Below are 24085 nucleotides of genomic sequence, written 5' to 3' on the forward strand. Positions count from 1 at the left end.
TCTGTGATTATCCTACAGTTAGAGACAGGAAGACACCAGTATGTGTTTGCTCGTTGGAGGAAGTGTACCCATCACTATGCCACCTGTTGTTCCCTGCAGTGATTTCCTGTTTGCTTGGTCTATATTTACAGACACACGAGACAGCTTCTTACTTCTACTTCTCAGTGCTTGGCATGGTGTTAATGTCAGGAAGGCACCAGTGAAAGCACAAAGTGCCCGCACAACCAGCTTACAGCCAGCAGGGGGCAGACGGTCAAAACTCTTATTTTTAGCTTAAGAAAATCTAATTATGATGAGACACTTACGGTTACGCCTTCGAAAGATGAACAATCACAGTCACTTTCCTATATTTTTACACCTACTTGATTATTAATAATTCTCTAGGACACACATTCTGGCTGCCAGCTACATGTTTGTATGCACAAAAGCGATGAGCACGCCACTCTCGCCATTTATAAAGGAACCTCATTAATACTGAGAAAAGAAAAACAGGGTAAGAAGTTAAAACAGCAAAACACAAAACAACTGATATTTTTAACACACCTGCCTATTTACTCATAAAAACCTTCAAATAAATGATCATTTAGTGCATATTAAAGTTTAGCAGACCTCTGCACATAATCCTAGAAGTGAAGCTGATCAACCTGAGGAGCACATTAAGAGGGACCAGGTGAGAATTTCACAATAATTAACTGCAATGCAAGAAGGCTCTCTGGGAATTCAGTATATTTTTAAATGATCATTCTCATCATTTCTAATTTTATATTATCGCGTCACTCTGCTCTCTTTACCTTCTGACAAGCAAAGACTAAACAGGTGACAGTTTTTTCTGATATCAGGCTCCTTTAGGTCTTTCATGATCAAACTTTCCTGTCACCTTTTCATACAAAAGTAGTTGCTCTGACACACACGACAGCCGGTAAGCGGTAACTGTCCCTTTTTAGAGACCGACACAGCATTAGTAAACTGGTGGGCTGGCAGAGGCGTAATTTACAGGTTTAATAGCCAGGAGACTTTGTCTCATGTCCCACAGGCACCCTTTGTTTTCCACTTTTTCATTCCTTGCTTTTTGTTGTGGTTAATTATAGAATAATGCTGACATAAATGGGAAAAAACCTATGCAATTAACTTTTGGTTTTCAAAATAATAGATATTTTTCAGGGTAACAAGTTTAAATGGTTTGATTTTGTTGTTATTCTTCCTCGTGGATCATAGAAGGAATGCTGTGAACGGCTTTTAAAGTGGGATTTGGCAGGTGGGGGTACATTAACAGTCTGTACAGACTATGATCAGGTGTCCTGTGATGCTACACCACAACTCAATGCTCTTTGTGATTATAACCAACTGAATTTAACACAATATAAGCAGATGCTACAGAAGCTATATGGCTGATTTCCAGCCCGTAGTGACTAGTGAGCTAGTGAAGCAGTCTGGAGCCATCCTTCATTTTTTATGTTTTGCTATGGAAATGGGAAAATTTGTAGTGATTTACTGAAATGTGTGTAAACCTACACAGCAACACAGTATAATAGGAAAACAGAGTTTTTAAAATGGTAACAAGCGTGGCGGTCCATATTTTGGTTTTCCTTTGTCTGTTTTTCTATGCAGGTGTGCTTTTACTGCATTGGCAGTGTGTTTGGGACTATTGTCATGCTGAAAAATGAAGATGTTGCCAATCGGACACTTTCCAGGTGGTACTCCATGGTCAAGTTACAAGGATTGGACTGAAAAAGAGTGAAAAAGTAGCTAAAGACAAACTTTGGAAGACCTTCAGAAAGACTACAGATCAATTACTCAAAACAATTAAAAAAAAAAAAAATCACAAGAAAGTCTGGCTTATTGGGAAATATCAAGAAATGAGGGGTGGCTCAAAAATTTTGCACAACACTTAATAAACAGTAGAGTTCAGAGAGTGAATCTAACCAGCTTAAATACAGCTTGACGTCTGTTACCCTTGATGTAACCAGTCCAACATGGCGCATCGCTGCAAACTTTACCACAATACCACAAACTAACACGTGTAGCGTGCACTAAACAGTTTCCATGCAACCACTGAATAACAAAAAAATAGTAGAATAGAACTTCTTCTGCAAGAAACTTCTATGTTTTTTTTAATGAAAACAAAATTCAGCAGCACATGATTAATATATCCAGTATCTCAGTATTTAAATCTGGTACGGTCTCCATTAATCATGCAAGATTTGCATTTCCCATTTATAAACTTTCACTTGCTGAGCAGTCCTCACTTCTGAAAATAATCTTGTATCTTTCTCTTCCTTCCTCTCTTTCTTATATGCTTTTCCTTCCTTCAGTGTTGCACATTAATTTTTTTCTCTCTCTAGGAAGTAAAGCATCGCTGTCTTTAGCTTACAGACACATCGGTGTGTGGAAAACTGCACCAAAACACTTTATCGGCTGATATTTGTTGAGCTGTTTGAAAAGTCACAAACTCCATTAATGCTTCTTTAGCCGCTAGTGAGATTCTTTGATACTGCAACCACAATTATGCATCTGCACTATGAATGCATCACAGGGATAACACAAACCATGACTTTTAGATGTAAGCGGTCCTGAGATGCCATTAATTTCATGCACTAAGTTGCTTATTAGCTATAATTAACCATCATTTGAAGGGATTCCCATTTTAACCCCTGCATAGTACAGATGTGGGCATCTATAAGCACTGAGCCTGTTAAGTCATTAGTTGGAACACACTGTCTGTGATGACTATGTTAAACCTTTTTTACTTCCACTCACCTGTTAGATTCAGGAACTAAAAACTAGAGTCAGGAAAAGGTTACAGTTTAAAACTTGTCTCTTCACAAGAGTAACGCCGCTTACTGACAAAAGATGAGCTAGTAGTGACCATACTCACCACATCTGACATAATCCAGCATGTCGGGGCAGACGCTACAGGACACGGGTTGTGTAAACAAACCACACTAGCGGTTTTGACAAACGGGCACTAATTGATGCCCCAGGGGTGAGGATGAGATGGTTCACATCAGTTATAATTTAGTCACATTTTGAAATCCCTGGACTTTAAGGGCTGTTTAAATCTTTCTACACAGTCGAACCACGTCACACGTAAATTTGAGTTTAAGCATTAAACCCACAGGCAACAATACTAGGCAGCACTTCTAAAGCTCGTCCTTTGTGCTTCTGGTTCCTCCGTCCTGTCTTTTTAGTGCACAAAACCAGAGGAGTTGCTGTTAAGCTGCTTCCTGAGACTACAGCACTGTGTGTGTGTGCCAGAGACAATTATGTAAACCACATAAGAACAAGTGGCTTTCGCTGTAATTTTATCAGACTTTTGTGAGGCAGTTCTTCTTATTTGGCTTCGAATTCAGTAAATAACTACTGAGGGGCAGCAAGCTGAGGTTTGAAGGTCTGATTCACTCACCACTTTTCTCCAGATAATATCTAGCCTCCATCAGCATGCGTCCCTGCGGCTTCAGCTCCAACTGAGAGAAAAAGAAACAAAAGAAGAACAAAGGGAGACAAAAACACACAAAAAGAGATATTTTAGGAAAGAAATTCATGAGAAAATGACAAAATGAAAAGGGAAGGATGTGAATTCAGGATGATGCATATACGTCATGCTCCTTAGAGGCAGTGACACATGCAGACAGTCTGGCAACACACACGCATAAAGAACAGGCTGAAGGAGCGTATTTGATTAGTTTGGTTTAAGAGATCATGCCGTGAAATGTAGTGTAGTGCCACTCACAACCGAGTCTGTCCAGGAAGTGATCTCTTGCTCTCTCTAACAAAAAAAAAAAAAATCTTAAAAGACTGAGCAGATTTTGCCAAATGACCTGCATCTAATTAAAGGAACAGCTTAGCCCAAATCCATGGCCCCAAAACAGCGAATCTTATGTTGGACAGTTTCTTGGAGGAACTATTTTCTTTCTACTTAACTACAGAAGTACAAGACGTAGGGGCGCATCTACCCGTGGAAAAAAGTATCGCGCTTGTGACAGCTGTGACGAGATGAAGACATTAATGAAATCCTGCCTCGGCTGAGCTGTAATGTTAGTTCTTCACGCTTCCTTTGGTTGGCAGATGTAGAACTCAGCTAAACAAAAGAGTCTTTTTGGATACAAGCCTGAGGGGAAATCAAGCGGCAACCTTGAGAAAAAAGACACGCGTATGTAAAAAACAAAACAAAAAAAAACAAACAAAAAAACCCACCTAAGTGGTTCCTCTAATGGCCACTTGAGGCTCACTCCAAAAGTGAGCCAGTCCCCAGAGGCTGTCATCTATTGATGGTTTCTTTCTTTATAAAAACTGCACAGATGGTGACTTCTTTTTTTATAACTCAGTCATTTGGATGCTGTTAAATCTTAGACTTTGGGTTGCAGCATCTTTGAATGACAGGTGCGTGTCAACAGCATAGTGACTTTGGCCACGAGCGTCCAAGGCCACAGCTCAGCGAATTCAGGTTGATGCCTTGTGGGGAAATGAAATAAAACTATCTCACAAATAACATGGCTTGCTGTGTGGTACAGAAAATCCAGCAAGGTTTTGTTTGGTGAAAAATTATAATTCATTTTAATCCCACTTAAGAGTCAGTCACATGGGTCTAGAGACCGGTTGGTGACCTCCCAGCAACCATGTACCGAAAAAATTCAACCAGTTGGCCAGTTGTTGTGAGAGTTTGGCTGCTGTTGCTAGGTAAAATTGGTCACAGCAAGGTACATTTTGCTTCCTTGTGTTTACGTTGGCCACTAGTAGATTGCAGCAGTGCCCAAAGTTTGGTGGCTTCTCTGTAAACTGTTGCTAAACTTTGAAGAGTGTGATGCAAACCAGAAACTGAGACCATTCACGTTCAAAGTAAAGACTGCACCCCTTTGAACCATGTTGGGTTTTGCAATATGAAACAACTTTGACTTTGAAGGTGAACAGTCTTCATTTGGGTTTTTTTTTCAGGTTTCTCTACTACTCAGTGATTAGTTAGCAAGTGTTTGCAGACAAGTTGTTGTCGTCCATGCAGACTATGGATGACTGTGCCAATCTGCTAGCAACTGAAACTCACAGAGACGCTTTTTAACTGATTTCACCAAAAAACATCAACTTCCAACAACCACATGCAAACTGGTCAGGAAACACATCTTTCCCTAACAACTGGAGGTTACTGAAGTGTCTCTAGGCCTGTGTGACCAGGGGATTGGCAAGTTTATGGATACAGTTTGCTAACCAAGATAGCTGTGGTAGTTGATAATATTGCACTTTCCCCTCTTGGTCAAATATGGATGCTTCTGGCTTAAACCCCCCCCAAAAACAACTCCTCTATGACCCAAACACGAAGCCAACAAAAAGCAGCGTTCAGGAACCAACGGATGATGTGATGGTGGATTATATCAGTCATATAGTCTATATATAGTCTACAGTAGAAACCTGTAAACATTTCCTAAGAGGTCAAACCTGTTAATTTCTTCCATAAAAGAAGCTGGATTTTGCTGAATGATGAGGGTTTAATTTCTTATAATCATGCCATTGTGATGTAGCCTTCTTTTTTCATACTGACAGCAGTTATGACGCCAATAATTATGTCACAATAATAATATGATCCAGGAAGGTTAATAAAAATGTAATAATATCTGTGGTAGTTAAAAACGCTGAAGTTGTGCTGGGTGTTGATTGTAAGACCATCTGTGTTTCATATCATAAGAAAATAATGGTTGCAATAAAACAGAAATAAAAGTGTTTGCTTGTTTGGCTTTATGTGTAGACATGATAATAAAATAATCCAAAGAAGTTATCATGAAAATATGGGACAACTTTGTTCTCAGTACGTTGAAACGGTCACAGCAGGAGAAGCACAGATGTTGCTTGTTGATGGTGTTGTGTGCACTGGCTCATTGACTTTGCTTACTAGGACGTGGATTCGAGCCATCATTAAAGTAATTAATTTAACCGAGGCTTCTTTTGCTATGATCTAAAAGCAGTTAGTGTTTTGATTTCAGTGCATATGATGATGCTTATTACAAAAAAACTGTTATTTTTTTAATAATTTAAAGGAGGATTAGCCCTTCAAACACATCTGCACATCTGGATTTCTTTTTGCCTGCGTAACTAAACAGCTGGTCTGTCACTTCAAACAAGCACACGCATCAATCCATCCTGATGCACTAACCCAAATCTCTAGCTTGCCGTTCTCCTTTTTGCACCGCGTTGCCAGCGAGTCCAGAGCTACCGTGGCCTCAGACTTGAGCTCGGCTGTCCGGTCTTTTACCATCACGTGCATGATGCGCCCGCGGTGGACGTGGGCATCGAACGTGGTGCTCCAGGGCGGATACATGGTGGGCTTCTTCTGCTTGTACACTTGACCCTTCTCTGTAAAGAAAAAACAGAAATAAAGGCCACTTCTTTATAGGCAGGAAATGAGATAAAATTGACTCTTATTTCATAGCACAGAAGTCTTTTTGACAGCAGAAATCAGGTCATCGTCCACGCCACAGAGCTCCAGTGTTGTCAAGAAAGTATTAAAGAAACAGATACATGAAGCACACTTCTACACACACTCCTAAGGATATTTCGACTCCATCCTCCACGCACTGTCCCGCTGCCAGAAATGCTGACTACATTTACTCTTGTTTGAGCAGATAAAAAGCAACCAGCGCTCAGCTGTTGGGGTATTGCTCAGCTTCGTTTTCAAAATGAAAAATTAGTTATTTGTAGATTTTGCAAACATCTACATTTTCAAGTGGAATAAGTGGCCGCATGTTTCTGAGAATGAGAATAAGAAAGGTGGAAAGCATTAGGTACATTTTATCCCTTTGCTCATGATGTGACGTTTGATCAACTCTTACTTTTAAAATATTGTGTGGCATACAGTTTTCCAAAGTCTGGCTTTTATCCAAAAGAGTACCACAAGCATAACTCCTAAACATCCAAAACTGAGTTAGCATTAATTGCTATGAATTACTTACAACATCACAATGTATTTTTTTTTTTTTTTTTTTTTTTAGCTAGAAGACTGAAATACAGTCTGTGGTTATCACGCTTTAGGCAACTGCATGTTTTGTTCTGCAGCCTCTTATGAAGTACCCCACTCATTATCTTTGAAGCTACTCGGTGAAGCCCCAGAAAATGTGGTTGCTAACAAGTGGCTAAATGGTTCTGATGAAGTTGTTGGGAAAATTTACTGTCGCGTAGGCGAACATGGGAACTTTGCAGGGGTGGTATTTTTGTTTACAGCCCACTGTTAGTGTTTTGCTTCTTGCAATTGCATTCGTGCTTCAAAAACCATAAAAGAGACATCTGTTCATTGAGGCTATCTTGCTCAAATCTCATTAGCTTTTAGCCAAGAAAGTGGGGTGATGCTAACTTCCAGTTTGACCTACAAAATAAAAGTCATGCCTGCAGCACTTTAGAACAGCTTCTGGGAATGATGCCATGGTGTGTCAAGGACAGGTTAAACTGTCTTTTGGTGCCTACACTTCAACCAGTAGAGAACATGTCACCACAAAATCACAAGCTTTGCAGGGTTTGCCCCATAATAATTTTGAAAATACCACAAAGAAAAGAAAACCCTGCTGTTTTTGACTGTTTTAACAATTACAGACACTGAAAAAGCAAATTAATCAGTTAATCTTAAGTGGTCTGGACAAGTAAAACTGTCAGTGTATTGATATTTGACTACATATTTAATTCCTGAGATATTTAACCTCCTAGGACCTGGCGTCCACATATGTGGACATCACATTTTGGGTTGTCTAGACCAAAATACACAACTTTGTTCTACAAGGGCCTGATAACCCCTTACGAGGACATTATATTGCCACTGTTCTATCAAAATTTAAAACAAATGTCTATGTCAATATGTGGATCTAGTTTTTCTCAAAACCAAAAATCAGGTAAAAAAAAAAATCAGGTAATTCTTTGTTTTTACATTCATCAGGCCCCAATCAGCCCAAATAGCGATGAGAAATTAAAAATGCATGCCATGAAAGAGTTCGGGTCTTAGGAGGTTAAATATAAGAAAATGTGCAATTTAAAAATTACATCTCAGTTTTTCTACATGATTGAAAAAAGAGGTGCTTTGAGCTTGAATTAGAAAAAAAAAAAACTTTGTTAGCTTATTGCACATACCGCCCTTTAATTATAAAATGTAAAATTTTAGTTAATTGACAGAATTTTTGTTTTTGTTTTTTGAGTCCACTGTGAAAAATCACAAGACAGTGAAAAAAACAAACTTTTTGTTATCTGTTTGTTTATGTATTACTTATTTACTGTGGTGTTGTATGAATTTCCACGGGGAAGGTCGTTATCTGTAGGAAACGCTGTAAAACTTATGAAAATAAAGTTGAAAGTATAAAATGTAAGTCATCTTTCACATTTACCAAAGATGTTCAATGGGCCAGATTGGCCGTCTTTGACGGGCTGATTCTGGTCCCCGGTCCTTATGTTTGACTTAAGGACCAACAAGTTTAGGTGCCAACCACAACCAGGATTAAATCTGGGTAGAGGATGAATGTATATTGTGTCACCCTCAAGCTGCTGTTTAAAGCCAGATTCATGACCGTCTTTGATCCCATGTGCTTGTTAGTGTTGTTAGACATTAAACTTTGCATTATGTTTGAATATTTGACCACCCAGCAAGCAGATTATATCATCATTCACTCTGAATGTTGAGAGATTTTCAATTGCATCATATGGCCGGGAGGGAAAGAAAGCCTTTGTAATTCACATCTGCTGATTTTTCTGTGCAGTAACATCCCATATATCCACTTACATAACAGCCACATGCTATCCTGCTGCTTCAACAATAAAGCCCTCTAAGCTTTTTACTACCAAAGTGATCCGCTGCCTTCTCCATCTCATCGGCTCATTGCCTTTCTGTCCATCGCCTTTGCCAGCTGCTGCCAGAGCTGATTAAAGCACAAAGAGAGGAAAATGTGTGTTTGTCTCCCCAGACGCACAGGATTGATCAGACGGTGTCTTTTTTATTTTAAAGAAGGTTTCCTTACAGCATTAAGCAAAGTGCATGGTGATGTTTTGGCTCCATGCAGTTCTCAGTCTGTGTTCTTTGAAAATGCACAAAGTGCTATTTAGAGTTTGTGCTCTCATGTCTTCGCTCTTTTGAAGAGGCTTACATTTCCCTCTCTGTATATACTGTCGGTAAAAACACACAGAAACACTGAATGGGACAATGGGAAAGAAATCCATCCAATAAAGCAAATCTGTCTGCTGTGTTTGAGCTTCAGATCCCTGGCTCATCAGGTTTGCCTCATCTGAATAAAATCCTAAAGTGGAATTCACTAAAAATGATTCGCTGTTTGAATGACCTGTTGAGTTTTCATGAATGCATGAAGACACATCTCATGAAACACCAAAAAAAGTCCTGCAACTCAGCTGAGCTACCTCTTTGTTGGCATTTGAGCCGTTGAGTTTCATTTACATACATACATTTTGTCTCGCTGTCATCATAGTTCGTGAAAAGCAAAACCAACAATGAGCTGATTTAACTAACCAGTACTGTCTGTGCTTCCAAGAACTGATATCCATGCCACAGAGTCCTATTGTTGTCCAGGCCTTTTGAAAACACATCAGTGACATAAGAAATGCTCCTCGATTACCATAATCACAGACTGTATATAAAAAATGGACGTAGCCACTGCATCTTGCTTCCAGTGATCTTAGGGCCTACCCTAACTCGTACCCTTGTTGTGTTCAGTAAGACTTAAAAGTAGCGATTGAGACCATACATAGTTCATATAAGAATTAAATAAGGGCTTAAATCAAGAGAGCCAAAGGATTTTTCTGATAGTCTTGTCCTGGCAACCACCTAACGATTAAGTTTTTTTTTTTTTTTTTATTGCCGTGACTTAGCACTAATTAGCATGCACGCACATCTCTGCAGTTCACTCATACAACTGTACAGTCTATGTATGTGCCTTGTTAATTAAACTGGAGAGCATGGCACACCATCCTCTAATCCAGGGGTCTCCAACTCCAGGCCTCGAGGGCCGGTGTCCTGCAGGTTTTAGATATAACCGTGGGTCAACACACCTGAGTCACATGATTAGTTCGTTACCAGGCATCTGGAGAACTTGGGCGTTTCTCAATATGCGTACTTGCACGTACTTGCGTTCTCGTGTACTCGTGATACGTCATCAGTCGGAGACCAAGTACTGTTCCAATTCGAAGTACGCATCAAGCCGAGAACGCGAAAAAGTCCCGGATGTGTTCTCGCTCCGCCCGTTTTATCGAGCATGCATCGGTGTGGACTTGGTACAGCTAAATATCCCAGAATGCATTTCGTCCAAAACTCAACAGCGGACTCCCGGCACATTGTTTTCAACCCCCCGCTCGCGGTCTTCTCACTACTCAGGTTAAAGAAACTCCAGCAGCTGTCTATAGTATTGAGTGTCCACTAGAATAGAAATAAAAGCGTTCTAACATCTCACCTGCTTGTTTTATTAAGGTATGTACACGTATGTACATGTACACTATTTTTATTAATAGAGGTTTCACTACTGAGGTTAAAAATGATATATAAGTCACTTAGATCACTTCTAAATGTTAATGTTTGGTTTATTTCAGTGTTTTATTTGTTCCTGAGTAAACCGGTTTGGCTGTGATTACAGTTAAGCTTCATAACATGTTATTCACAGTTAAATTAAGAGGGGACGGCAGTAAAAACTCCGGACCTGTGACATCATCACGTACGCAGGTGTTCCAATTGTACAAATCGCGAGTCCGTGCTCGCGTTCTCGGCGGGTAGTACTCCCGTGCGTTCTCGGCGAGTACGTACTCACCGAGAACGCGAGTACGTACTCGCGTACTTGAGAATTGAGAAACGGCCCTTCAGGACATTTTGAGGAGGTCATTTAGCCATTTGAATCAGCTGTGTTGGACCAAGGACACATCTAAAACCTGCAGGACACCGGCCCTCGAGGCCTGGGTTTGGAGACCCCTGCTCTAATCTGAAAATTTTGGTGAACCATGCTGGTTTTGGAGCAGAATTAAGCACAGTTCAAATGCTCTGCCAACCATCTTTCATATACAGTCTATGGTATTTACCGTTCTGCTTTGGTGTGGAGTGCGGAGATACACATGACTGGATCTTTCTCATATTGTTTTTATATGTACAGAACATGTTGGTCTTATTTTGAAAGTAAGAGAGGATTTTACTTAGTGCAGATGCACATTTTGTATCTGTGTCTGTAAAAGTATAAATGCTACTGATAATATATTTTAACTTTTCCAGACTAAATTACACAAGAAATCTAAAATTAGAATCATTTGAAGCCTTATAAACTTCATTCTACAGGAACAGACACGAGTTATTTGGCACAGAAAAGCTTAATTTTGGACAGTCATGTATACCATCATGCCAGCACTACTTTTGAAAAAACAGTACTGTAAGAACAGAAAATCATGCGGCTTTAAAGTGTTGCACTTGTGCACGACTTGCTGTGCTGGCAGAGTCAAAAACGGACAAACCTAAAGAGAGCCTGAACACACTCGACTAAAGGCGACTTCAGTCACTGTTATTTGAAGATGAAATAAGTCACAGTGAGCCAAAAAGGGCCTGATGGGAGCTATCTACTTTTTAAAACATTCTTTTTAATCAGCTCTTCATTTCCCGGTGCCAGCGAGCATATGCTCCTATAAACACTGGAACACTGTTTAACGTAATAAACGGCTTTTCCCTTTAAAGGGTACTCTTTGTGATGAAGTAGTGGATTTCTTCACTTCATGTGAGTATTTCAGTTTAAGCACATCATAAGATCAGTAAATGACCCATCCACTGCTTGCTTCTTCGCAATGTTATGACTCATGCATTAAAAATATGTACTTTTAATCTAAAGTAAAGTGAAACGAAACTAAATTACATTTAGTTCCCCGGTGAAAGTGTAAGTGAAACACACACACAGAGTGTCGCTCTGCTACCCTGTAGGACAAGCGTTGTGGTTACATTGAAGAGGAAAAGAAACATAAGGACCCTCCTCTTTCCTCTCAGTCACACACTGTGTTTAACTTTATCCTGCACTCATACTCAGCAGTGGTTAAACTTAGCCAGATGCAGAACTAAGATTTCTGCTGTGAGGCTTTATCACGCTGGGAAGTTTCCCACAGTTGTGACGCTGGATGTGAATCAACAACCCAAAAGAGAGCTTTTTAAAAAAAGGGGCATACTGGGCTTACTGTATAAGCTCATTAACATTTCTATTATTTAAAAATGTTGTTGAGTCCTTGAACATGTAACATTCCTGCTATATGAGCCATCCAAAACCTCGGATTCTGCAGACGTAGCCGGAAAGACTTACTGGAACTGTATGTCAGCGTCCTTCAAAGTGAAAGTAAACATAGCTGATTCACTATGAAAACAGTTACAGATAATCAGTGAGGCGTTCTACGCTGTAACCTACTATCACAGTCACAGTTGACATTTTCTGTTCCCAAAACACACTGCTGTTGCTTCACTGAAAACTTCCTGAGCATCACTTCCTGTGCTGCATGGAAAACCTTTCTTTCTTTCTTTTTTCTGGTAAAGACCCAGTGAGCATAGTGTGGCGTTTTATGGCAACCCTGTCTACTGAATGGCTGCAATGCTGTGAAATATTAAATAATATTTAATATTATACTTAGTGAGAATGAGTGATTTACAAGACGTTTAAATTCCATAGCGGTCAGTCCATCGCAAATCAACATCAGTGTCTCAGATTTGCATGAAAAAAGTTTGCAGATATTTAACGACTTCTCTGAAACGTGAGCTTCATTTACCAAATATTTTAAGCGACATATATTAAAAGGAAAAAGGTTTGTCAACCCACTTTTACCCCTTTGATTAACACGTGTGAACATGAGTATTTAAAAAAATATATTTTCCCTGATTTTTGTTGCCATTGAAATGAACCAAGATCTGTAATTTGGGACAGATGCATCCAAAAATGTCAGTTTATGCTAATGTGAGATGGAATGACCCATATGTGAGCTAGAATAATACAAAGATGACATTTAAAAAGAAATGTCATCCTTACGATTTGAATGTAAGCAACATACAGACCAGAAAAGCCACGTAACGCTTGACCTTTCTCATCACGTTTAGATTTAGTTGCATATAAAAAGATACCAGAGAGGTATTTAAGAGTCTTTAAGAAGGAAAAATGTCATCGTTTAAAAAAACGGAGAATTTCATTATATATGGTAAATATATAAACAGCATGACCCTGTAGTGGAAATCACTGCTTGGGCTCAGGAGCTCTTTTTTTTAACTCTACCACACAAACAAATTAAACTACAACAAGAGCCTGAAATTCCAGATCACTTTCTCTGGACACGAGCTCGTTAAGGATGGACTGAGGCGCCAGGAAAAACCTTTCCTCTCATCAGACTGATTAGAAATTTGAAATCTTCATGAAAATCACAGATATCCGTGTCTTCAGAGCTGAAGGCTTGTTCAGTTAAGAAGTCTGTGTCAGTGATGGTAAAGAGGAGCATAGTTGCTTGCGGCCTGGGTAACATTTAGTTCTTAACATTTGTGAAAGCAGCGCTAATGATGAACCATCAACACATGCTGCCATCATGACACCATTTATTTCTCGAGGAGATTCAGTGAGATGATGCCAAATCACCTTTTGCATGAGTTTGCACAGCAGCATTGTAAAAGAGTCCCGGTGTAAACTGCGGTGCCCGTAGCCCAGGCCTCAAAAACATTTCACCAGTTTTTGAAACTAAAAAAGTAGCCAAAGCGAGGCTGCTGATCAGCTTAAAACCTACACCAAGCTTATAACACTTTCAGCACTGCAGCGACTGCTCTCCCTAGGCCTCAAACACTTACACTCAGAGTGTTGCTGTTAAAAGTGGTGAGCAACATTGCACAATGGTAACCAAGCCCATGTTCCCACGGTATCTGAAGCAAAATGAGGATAGATTTTTAATTAAATTAAAATTTTTAGCATTTAATAAGCTGCCTTTATGGTATTTCTGCAAAATTGAAAGTTAAAATGAGTTGAAAATAATTGGATTCTGTTCCAAACTTGCTTCTGATTTTTTTTGTGGAACATACACAGAGATTATTACAAAAGTTGATTCCTATATATAAATATTTAATACTTCAACAAGTTACATGTTAAAAAAGAAAGGATTATCTCAACCACATGTAAAGATAATGTCTTCAAACTGCTTGTTTGTGAGAAATCTAAAGCGAACAGTTTTACAATCATACGTGTCAAAGAAAAGAAAGTTACATTAGTGAACATAAAACCAGTCAATGTTTGGTATTTTTCTGGATCAATAGCTAAATTACTGAATCAATTCTGAGCTTGCGTGGCTACGAAAAAACCCCAAACAAACAAAGATGATGCAATCGCCAAAACCAAAACATAATTACACATGCCGAAATGTGCCACCTCACTGTGTAATTTAACCCGCTTTTTTAACTGCAAAAAAGGGTTTAGGGCGGTCACCAGTGACCACTTAGACCTCAGTGGGTTACAGTCAGGGTCTTGTGGATCCACAATTCCAGTGTCTGTAACCACTGTTCAATAAAATGCTCAACTTTTACTTGATTGAATGGACTCAAATTAAACTGATCGTTATTTACAGTCACTAACCTGTGTCAACGGCCTCCTTCATATAAACAGCACAGTATGGGTTCAGCACCTCCTCATGGTAAGCCAGACCCGGATCAATCTCAAAGTGGGAGAATCCGATCCGCAGGAAAGGCGACATGTCTGCAGACTTTTACCGTATGACGGCCGCTCAAATATCCAAACGGCCTCCACGGATGCGCTCAGGATGTAGTCCTCTTAATTTGAATAGATGAGAAATAGATGAGATTTGTGAGCTTTGAGAGCCCCTGCACTGCTGTGAACCACCTCTCCTCCACTGCAGCACACACCGACTGCCCCTCTTCCTCCACAGGAAAGATGGGCTAGCAGAGGGGAGGAGGCAGGGAGTTTTTTCTTTCCACCCCTGACACTTTAAAGAACCTGTGAAAAGGAAGAGAGAGAGACACAGACATTTCATCACCCGTGACGCCGTAACCACAAGCTCTTTCCCTGCAAACATGTAACTTTTATCTGCTCCAGCTGGCTGTCACAGCAAGTTTTAAAATCAAATCAACAACAAAACTTCTTCTCTTACACACTCCCCCTCCCCCTGATAAAAAGTCTCAAACCACACATTTAATGAGAGGACAGGAATGCATCTGCCACGCTTTGCAGAGTTTCACACATAAAGCACCGCGAGCAATGAAAAAAAAGCAGCCTGCTGAAACTAACTGCACCTAAAAAAAAACAACCTCTCATAACTTTAGGGCTTGTAAACAAATAATCTCTTTGCTTTGTGCGATCAGCCATGCCAATAATCACAGTAACACACCTATAAATCACTTCCTCTGCGACCGTCGCAGTGTCTTCGACTCGGTCAAGGCCGATGTGACATTTGAGGCCTGCTGAAGAGCTCTGTGTGTGTGTTTGTGTGTCAATGTCAGTCCCAGTGGTGGAGAGAAGACAGGGACTATTAATAGAGCTGAAATACTAAACGCAGATGTGGAATATATGACTGCATGCGCCTGAGTCTGCAATATTCATCATCAGAAACGAGCACGTGTCACCTTCTATACTGTAAAGCTTACTGTCCTTAAGTAATGTCACGTGAACTTGTGTACACTGCGTCAGCGTAATTCAACATCTTAACAAAGAGAATTTTTAACTTTTTAGCTCCCAAAATAAAAGCATGAGGTGTTTCATGTAGAATTAGAATTTGAGTTGAACAAATCGAACTAGCGAATGGAAGCTAAGCCCGGGTGCCGAAATCAGCCCTGTGATGACATCGGACAGATTTAGAAATGTGAACCAGTATAAATTTTGAACTTTTAATTGAAATTTTAATAAATTTTCCCTCTTATAAAGACTGCCCACCTCTATTGCCAATCATACTACACCCAAAAAGTTAACTGAGACATAAAAAATTAAATACCAGCAGTAAAATAATAACTTTTTCTGTAATTTAACAGGTTTATCATGCAGTTTCACTGGTCCGGTCACTGAAGATCAAAATAAATTCCTGCTATGTATGATGTAGGACAGTAACGACAACATGGAAGAGGGGGTACATCCATTCCTGTTGGGTCCTTTGAACTCTAATTAACCGTGTATCATATAATTATCATTCAGCTCGACAGTAAGGCATTTTAGCATCTTTCAGCTTATCGCCTTGTTTTGAGAGGCAACTTTTGTACAATGTTTTGTACTTTGGTCACATTTGCCGATCGCTTTCAGAACAATCCTTAAACAACCCAGTGGAACACAAACTTAACACCTGACCGGCATCCTCAGGTGGCAGATTCAAAAACTGTACATGAAAACAGCTGAAAGCACGGGGGCTTTCTCTATGAGAGAGCTTTCTCTATGCTTGGTTGCTCTGTTTGACCCGCCCCTCCCCCAGTGTCAGCGGATAGCTGTAATGAATGCAGTTTTAGTTTTAAACCAAGGTGGGCATTCTTCACATCTCTAGTTCTAGGCTATAAATAAAATAGACGTGAAAGTCAACACAAAAAAATGAAAGCTTTTTTATAGTGCATGTTTGAGGTATGTTTTTTCATTTCCCCCCAAAAATTGTTATCCGTTGACGTGTTAAATATACTCAATTTAGAGGATAGAAACAAATATCGATCCTGTCGCAGTAGTATCGATCCAACACCGATACCAGTATTGATATGGATATTCCTGATGTCTGGCTCAATCTGTCCACCTCTAAATCTCTCTTGACGCGACATCAAGCTTGCTGAACTGAACTGTGGATACAATGCTGCTCTATGCAAACAAAGTTTAATGGCATGCAGCTACCTTGGCTCCTACCACATGCTAATCCAGACCATGTTAACTTGCCTTTTGAGTAAGTGGCTGTTGTCGCAAATACACTCTTCCAAACTTCAGGTACTCCCAGTGTGAAGCCCCCTCCGTCGTGCATTTTTTTTAAAAATACTCCCATTGCAAAATATTAAAGAAGCAGCCAGTTTCTGGGAAAATTTACACCCCCAAAGTCCGTGTATTATAAAAGTATAATGCTGAAGCTAAAGATATATATTCCCCAGACAGTTTGAACTAAAAGGAGAATAAACATTAGGCTTACAATCATGGGGGGAAACAAAAACTTAAAGCTAAATATAAATTTGTCATGCACAATATGTCAAGCTATTTGGCAGTTCAGAAGCTACAGTTACAGTATTTCATTAGCCATTTCTTAAAAAAAACCAACAAAAAACAAAACTGATTTACCAGGTACTAAAATACTGCACACTTTTAGTAAACCAAGCATAACTTTACTCTCGGAAATATTGTGGCCTCTTTGAACTTGTGCTGACTGCTTGGTTTGTTCACATTACGTTGGTTTGAGTGGCTGTATAGATTCCGTTATACCATTAAATTTCCATTTAAACCACTGAACTAGTCAGCGTGGTATCACAAAGGGTGAAGAAACCCAGCAGTTATTCCACATGTTGATCCCTGACAGTTTTCTCTACCACACATACAGCAGTTTCTGAAATGTTGTTAATTATAGACCACTGGGTAGAAATCAATATGATCTAACCACTTACTTTTTTGAGATGTTACTACATCACTTTCAATTTCCTTCCAACTTTTTGAGAATAATCTTCATTTTACTTCAAGTTGCCATTTTTTCCCGAACTCTCACATACTGAGAACTATAATACTGATAATGCTAAGCATGTGTTATGAAACTAGGACATAGTTACACTCGTGTTTTTAATACGTTTATGAAAACTTTATAGACTCTCAATTTGAATAAGCCTGAAAGATGTGAAGGTTAGACTTCTTTTTTTAATTTAATATAGCATGTTTTGATAAGTAGTTACGTCCCTATACACAGAAACATTCAGTGCTTCGTCTGTATATCCTTGGCCCTGATGTTAGTATCACAAGTGCATGCCAGCACTTACGTTCACACACTCCCACACAATCCTAACATCACAGATTCAAACTTTTGAAATGCGCAGAGCAGCAGCCCTCCCTCGCAGTTTTTCGTGTAGGTTGAACCTGTTGTAAAAGGCTGCGTTCAAGCAGGAGGAGTTAGACTTCCGGTGCTCAAGTTACATCAGTGCAACCACACTTCCTGTTTCTGAGCGGTTTAATTTTTTGTTTTTGAAGCCTGACAGGTGGGGCTGTAGCAAATTTGAGATTGAAAAACAAAATCAAACCCAAAAACCTGCTGCTCTAAATTTTTCGAAAAGGTGGGAGGAGGACAGAAAAAGCAACGCGAAGCTGAAAGTTTTCTTTGCGATGCGTTTGGAAGATTTAGGTTAGAAATTATATGTAGATTATCATATAAATGTGAGATGTAAAGCTTTAACCTGACTGCATCAAAGCAAGCTGTACACTGAGCTTGGAACATCTGCATTAAACCTACAGTTGCGAGAAGTTTTCTATTAGACCACATAAAATAAAATGTGGTCTGATTATTAATCTTTATCGGTGCTGCAGTAACAGACAAACACACAAACACATAATAACTGAATAATAAGTGAACATAAAGTAATAACTTTAAGTGCAAGCTGGAAAAGGTAAGTGAACGTCTGAATTTAGTAATCTGTAGAACCTTTTTTACCAGAAACACCTTTAATCAGACGTTTCCTGTAGCTGATTATGAGACTTAGGTAACAATGATGACAAATTTCTGGACCACTCCCTTTTATGTGACTGATTTAGTTCAGCAACATTTGTGAGTTGCTGGGGCACATTGTGTTTCTGATCACTAAACCTCTCCTGCCTATGACATTTTTTTGAATTCATTGTTCTCCTAATGATTGAAACCCATCCAAGCCCTGAGGTAGGAAAGCAGCTGAAACCATGTTGCTCCCTCCACCTTGCTTCACAGTTGAGCTGAGGTTACGTTATGTGTGTGCAGAGTCCCTTTTACTTTTATTTTCTTTCCTCCAGGGATTTTCTGTCCACAGAAAAGTGTCCTAGAAGTGTTGTGAAATATCCAGGTGGTCTTTTAAAACTATAGGATGTTATCTAGCCACAGAAATGTCTCCAGGTGTTGTGCTGCGACTCTTGTCTTTGTGAATCTTCTCTTCTGAGGTCCTGTGAAAGTTGTTGTGACTGAGGACTGGTTCGAACTCCTTCAAAGTACAGACAGTCAGTAAATTACAGGGAGTGGCACCTGTATAACCTCCACTTTTAACTCCCACTGCTGTTTTTGTCAAAGTAATTAGCAGCAGTGGTTCATTTGGTTTTTCCAGGCAGGACTGTGAAAGATTATTGGATGTGTTCATCATACATATTAAAAGTTCAACTGTTTTTTTTTACTATTGGGGTGGTCAGATTGAGTTTGTATATAACTGTAACTTAAATAAACACCAGATAATATTTTTTGAGTATTTAGTGCAAAAATCCTTCCAGTTCCAAAGGTTTTACAATGTTTTCTCAGAACTGTACAAATGAAAAGCTTTTGCTGTAATGAGCTGATACTGTATGGTGGTGTCATGGCAATGCATCATTTAGAAAAGCGCTGTCATACAACAAAAGCACTCCCTTAACTTTTGAGAAATTACAGCCATTTGTATACAAGGTCATTTATTTCCAGGTGCTTAAATGTAACTGAACAGATTAAGAATAAATAAAATCGCAATTTTTAATACTTTGCCAATAATACTCTGCAGGGAATGGTGGCCTTTAGTCTATCACCACAGAATGAGTTTCCTCCTTTGTGGTGCTTTCTGGGTCTTCCTGCCTAATGGCCCAATTATTCTCTCCCTTTTGTGGGTTTTGCGTGCCAATTTTGGCGTGACGTCATGTGTTGAAGGACACAGTCTTTGCGGCGTTGGTCGTGCACCTCTCGATTCTCGTAACCACGGCCACCGCAGCTGGATTGAAGACACGAGTGTACGATCGTGATGGTTTTTACTGTCATTTTATTTATATCCCAGCACAGAAGCTCAGAGACATACAGATATACAGAGGGAGGTGTTGGAACAGTTTGCAAACTTTAGAGTTTGTCGAAAAAACAAACTCAAAGTCTTGGCTTCCGGTTTTCACTTCTTCTCCTCCTACATCGGCGCTGATTGGGGATATTGTCTGAGTGGCGACAGCTATCGTTGAGGACAATACTGGAGCAGCTTCCTGCGTGTAAAGGCGGGTATAAATACAAATGTGAAACGAGGTTACTGCGGTGAGCAGAGCGACCATTGCGGCAGTTATACTGAGACCTTTAGCCTTGTCTTCAGTGAAATGTAACCCAGCTGGGTTGAGAAAAAATGACTGATATAGGCCTGAGTCACACAGGTCTAGAAACCAGTTGGCAACCACTGGTTGCTAGGCAAACATGGCTGTTGCCTGACCAGTTGGCGAGGTGATGGGAGTCAATTTGAAATTGACTGTTAAATCCACAGTCGAGTAGGCCTAGAGAGCTGTCTGTGACTCCCTGCCAGCCACAGGTTGTTATTTTCTGAGTGGCTGCTGCAGGCTGCCGGCAGACCGGCTAGCTGAAATTGGTTTTAGTGAAGTTTACACAGCTGTACCAAAAACCTTGGTGCAATTCCCAGAATGTTTTTGGTGCAGCGCACTCTGTGTGACCAATTTCCCCAGCAACCACAATGGCAAAGACATTTTTACCTAGCGACCAGGTGGTTGCCAGGGGGTCACTGAGCAGTCTCCAGGCCTGTGTGAGTGGGGCCGTAGACACTGCAGAAAAGCTCCTGGGTTGGTTTGACACTAATTTAGCAGGCTGCTTCTGTCTCCTGTCATCATCAATAACACTTGTGACCAATGCCTTTGGATGGTATGCGTGTCCATGCCATCACGCTCTTTCCACTGTGCTTTCCAGAGGATATCGTTTCAGATCATAAAGTGTTCCTTCAAGTTAAATACGAATGCTGTTCGGATAATGATCGGACTTATTCCAGAGTAGTGGTCGGCTCTTGGCTGAGTGTTGTGAATGATTTTTTCTTCCCTGTGGAAAATATCCTGAGATCATCCACCCTTGCTGTCTCTGTGGTCTTTTAGTCTTTTTTTTTTGTGCTGCCAAGCACAAAATAGTTTTTAAAAAATCTACTAATTTCTACTGATAAAGTTGAAGCTCCACCTCTGATGGTGGAAGTAGGGATGGTTTTGCTTTTGCAGCCTGTTTCGCTTGCATTACCGGCTCCATTGACCCCATGTTATGGTGTAAATACATGTCATATTTTACTTGCTTAATTTATAAAGAACTGATGAAGGTTAAGTCCACACATGCTGCTTTTAAGTCAGATTTTTCTTTTACACATAAAAATAGGGAACTAAGTATAAAAATAACTGTAATTCGTCAACAAAATGTATTATTTTTGTTAAAACCTAAAGCCTGCTTTTAATAACGCCTACCATAAATAAGGTTTTTGCTGAGTTTTGTACTTCTTAACTTTATCTCTTGCTGGTTTTCATAGCTGTGAAAGTTATTTGTGAGGTGTTACTTCAGATTTGAAATGAGAGCCACCTTGACTTGATCTGATTAAATTTACATATGCCACATTTCCAATTACTGGCCTGGTGATATGAGTCAGTCACCTACCAGCAAAATCTTCCAGGCAGTGCTGTACTGAAAATGCAAATTCAGGGTTGTATTAGACTGAAAAGAAGCATGTTAATAGGAAATGTAATTCTGCAACGGAATCACCCAGTAAAAGCTGAAAATCTATTTGAATCTATCTGTTTCTGCAACTGCAGGTGCAGCGAGCCAGTTGTTGTTGTTGTTGTACTGATAAAAGAAGAGTGAAGGAAATAAAGTGTGCGCTCCTTACCCCCACCTGTAGTTTTCTTTTTAAAGCACACTGATGTGCATAACGAGCGATAACAAGCAGGTGGGGAGCTGATTACAAACTTAAACCCATTCTTCAAACCAGAAGAGCAAACTTTGAACTCCAATGCTGTGAAATTTATAGACAATGATGCAGAAATCATCGAATGTGGTTCCTTTTGAGAAGAAAATTGCAGGAAAAAGTGGCAGCATTGAAAGAGTTGGAACGAGCTGATGCTGTCGGTCAGTGAGAAAAAGGCTGATTTTAACAACCTAATGGGGCTTCAAGCTTTAAGATGTTTGTGTTTCCTACACCTCTGTGGTGTGATGCTCATGAAACACTCACGTTATTTACTTAAATATACTTTCTAAAATAACACAATGGACTTCAATAAACACCAGATGCTGCACAGCTTTTGAGCTGATGCCCATGATGACATCCTAAAGGCATTGCCCTCTTTTTGTCAGAGCAACAGCTCTCTAAACCTAAGTGGATTTAAGCAGGACTAACACAGGGGTCATTGTTAAAATAAGCTGCCCCAATCCCTTCGATTACTATTTAGAACTATTTTCCCTCACATATAAGAACACAAACACACTTTTGTGTTTGTCTTCGAACAGAAGCCGTCAGATCTCTGTGATGCACTCGTGTGGGTGATGTTTATCTACTTCCAAACAGCCGAAATACAGAATAAACAGACTTTACTTTATTGTGTTTTCTCATAGCGCACACTGCAATGTGTGCTGGCATCTGAGGTGCCACCACCCGTTGTTCCTCAAATGCCAACACCCCCCCTTCGCCCCTGCCCATCCTCAAACCCACTCATGGAGGTACAAAGAAGGTCAAGTGCGAGTGATCCGGTGCTGGAGACCTTTCAGAAAGCTTTCATGAGAGGGGACAAAGTCTAACGAGCCTCCCACCTGACCCTCTGTACCCAGCGACATCAAAGCACAGCATGCGCTTGCTTTCTGAAGCAGCTAAAGGAGGAGGCTGGAGAGCTTTGTTGTTACTGACAGGGGGTCCATGTGTGTGGCAGAGGCCTTTCACCATACAGTAGCTGCTGCTTCGACACTCAAAGCATCCCTGAAGCGGTCACTCATTTAAAGACACACAAAGAGCTGACCCTCAGCAGCTAACGTCAGCGAAATACATTGCTTAGTTTGACACTGCGACTACAGGCCAAAACCTTTAAAGGTCAACCTACACTAATGCCTTCATTAGAGGCTAAACCATAGCATGCAGACACAATATTGCACAATGCTGGCCCACATTATTGACCAATATCAGCCTATTACAGACATAGTGGTGCAGGAGGGACTTCTACATAATATAATGGAAAAAAACTGTGGCATTGTGAACTCAGCGCTATCTAAACTAAACAATAACACCATAATTGTTTAATTTCAATGTAACTCTAACAGACTGCATGAATATTTCTATAAAAAATGGCAGATGAATAAATATATAATTTTTTTTCTGAGTTTCTCAGTTTAAGACCCCAAAATCCAGCAGTATTGATCAGGTTCTTATGATTTACTGTGTAAATTGGCTCAAATGAATTACCGCTCAATCAGCTCCAGACAGTAAAATGCTGTGAGTGTATTTATGTATGTTGATGCATTTTCTCATACTTTAAGTTTAAAATGATGTCACCATTTTGCAATTTATCACCTTTACTTGTGAGTTTGTTAGTTATAGAACTGTTTTGTTATTTTTATGTATTGAAAGACACCTATAAATAAATTATGCCTTATTTTATTGTTCAGTATTATGGCACAAACTACCTAAATGCAGAAGTGGGTAACCCCAGACCAGCTTCCTGTTTACACAATAGTAATAATAATAATAATAATGATACAGTAGTTAATCCACAAGGAAACCCCTACATGTAAGTATTTTTAGTTTAGCATTTTTAGTGTATTTGTGTTCATACAAATGTATAGTTACTAAAGGTGTTAAGTGTGACTCACACCCACATACACCCACACACACGCACACCCACACACACACTTACACAACTTTATAATACTCTAAATACAGATGTTTTCTTGTCAGTGAATGAATGCAGATTATTTTCACCCGTTCTGTGTTTCTAAAAATAACATCACCACCTAATAGCAAACGTGCGTTTCGCAAATTACAAAGCAGACGCTTAAAACCTAAAAAGTGTGGAGAAATGTTTTTCTCTCGCTCTAGTTATTGACTAAAGTTCAGAAAACTCGGGGTGGAAACCAAAGGAAAGTGTACTGACCTTAGAGACACAGCAGTGCCCGCTGAAGTTTAGAGCTCGCAGCTGAAGCTGCTCTCCATCCGAGCGTTTGTAGACCGGAG

At 39.8% G+C, this 24085-nt stretch overlaps 1 protein-coding gene across 4 annotated transcripts in view; it reads right to left on the reverse strand.

Annotated features, from left to right (window-relative positions):
- prkcq (protein kinase C, theta) overlaps window positions 1–24085 on the reverse strand; it is a 36176-nt gene extending 12091 nt beyond the window's left edge. For 2 of the 4 annotated variants that reach the window (XM_039601296.1, XM_039601295.1), the window contains exons 1-5: window positions 24006–24085; window positions 14571–14948; window positions 6140–6339; window positions 3731–3766; window positions 3404–3464 (exon numbers count right to left, since the gene is read on the reverse strand). In XM_039601296.1, coding sequence (XP_039457230.1) covers window positions 3404–3464; window positions 3731–3766; window positions 6140–6339; window positions 14571–14688 — 415 coding nt within the window. In that variant the 5' untranslated portion in view covers window positions 14689–14948; window positions 24006–24085. The remainder of the gene's footprint in view (window positions 1–3403; window positions 3465–3730; window positions 3767–6139; window positions 6340–14570; window positions 14949–24005) is intronic. The other 2 variants (XM_039601297.1, XM_031746358.2) reach the window with 1 other exon arrangement.

The sequence above is a fragment of the Oreochromis aureus genome, linkage group 17 (genome assembly GCF_013358895.1).
Source record: "Oreochromis aureus strain Israel breed Guangdong linkage group 17, ZZ_aureus, whole genome shotgun sequence".
NCBI classification, from domain to species: Eukaryota; Metazoa; Chordata; class Actinopteri; order Cichliformes; family Cichlidae; genus Oreochromis; species Oreochromis aureus.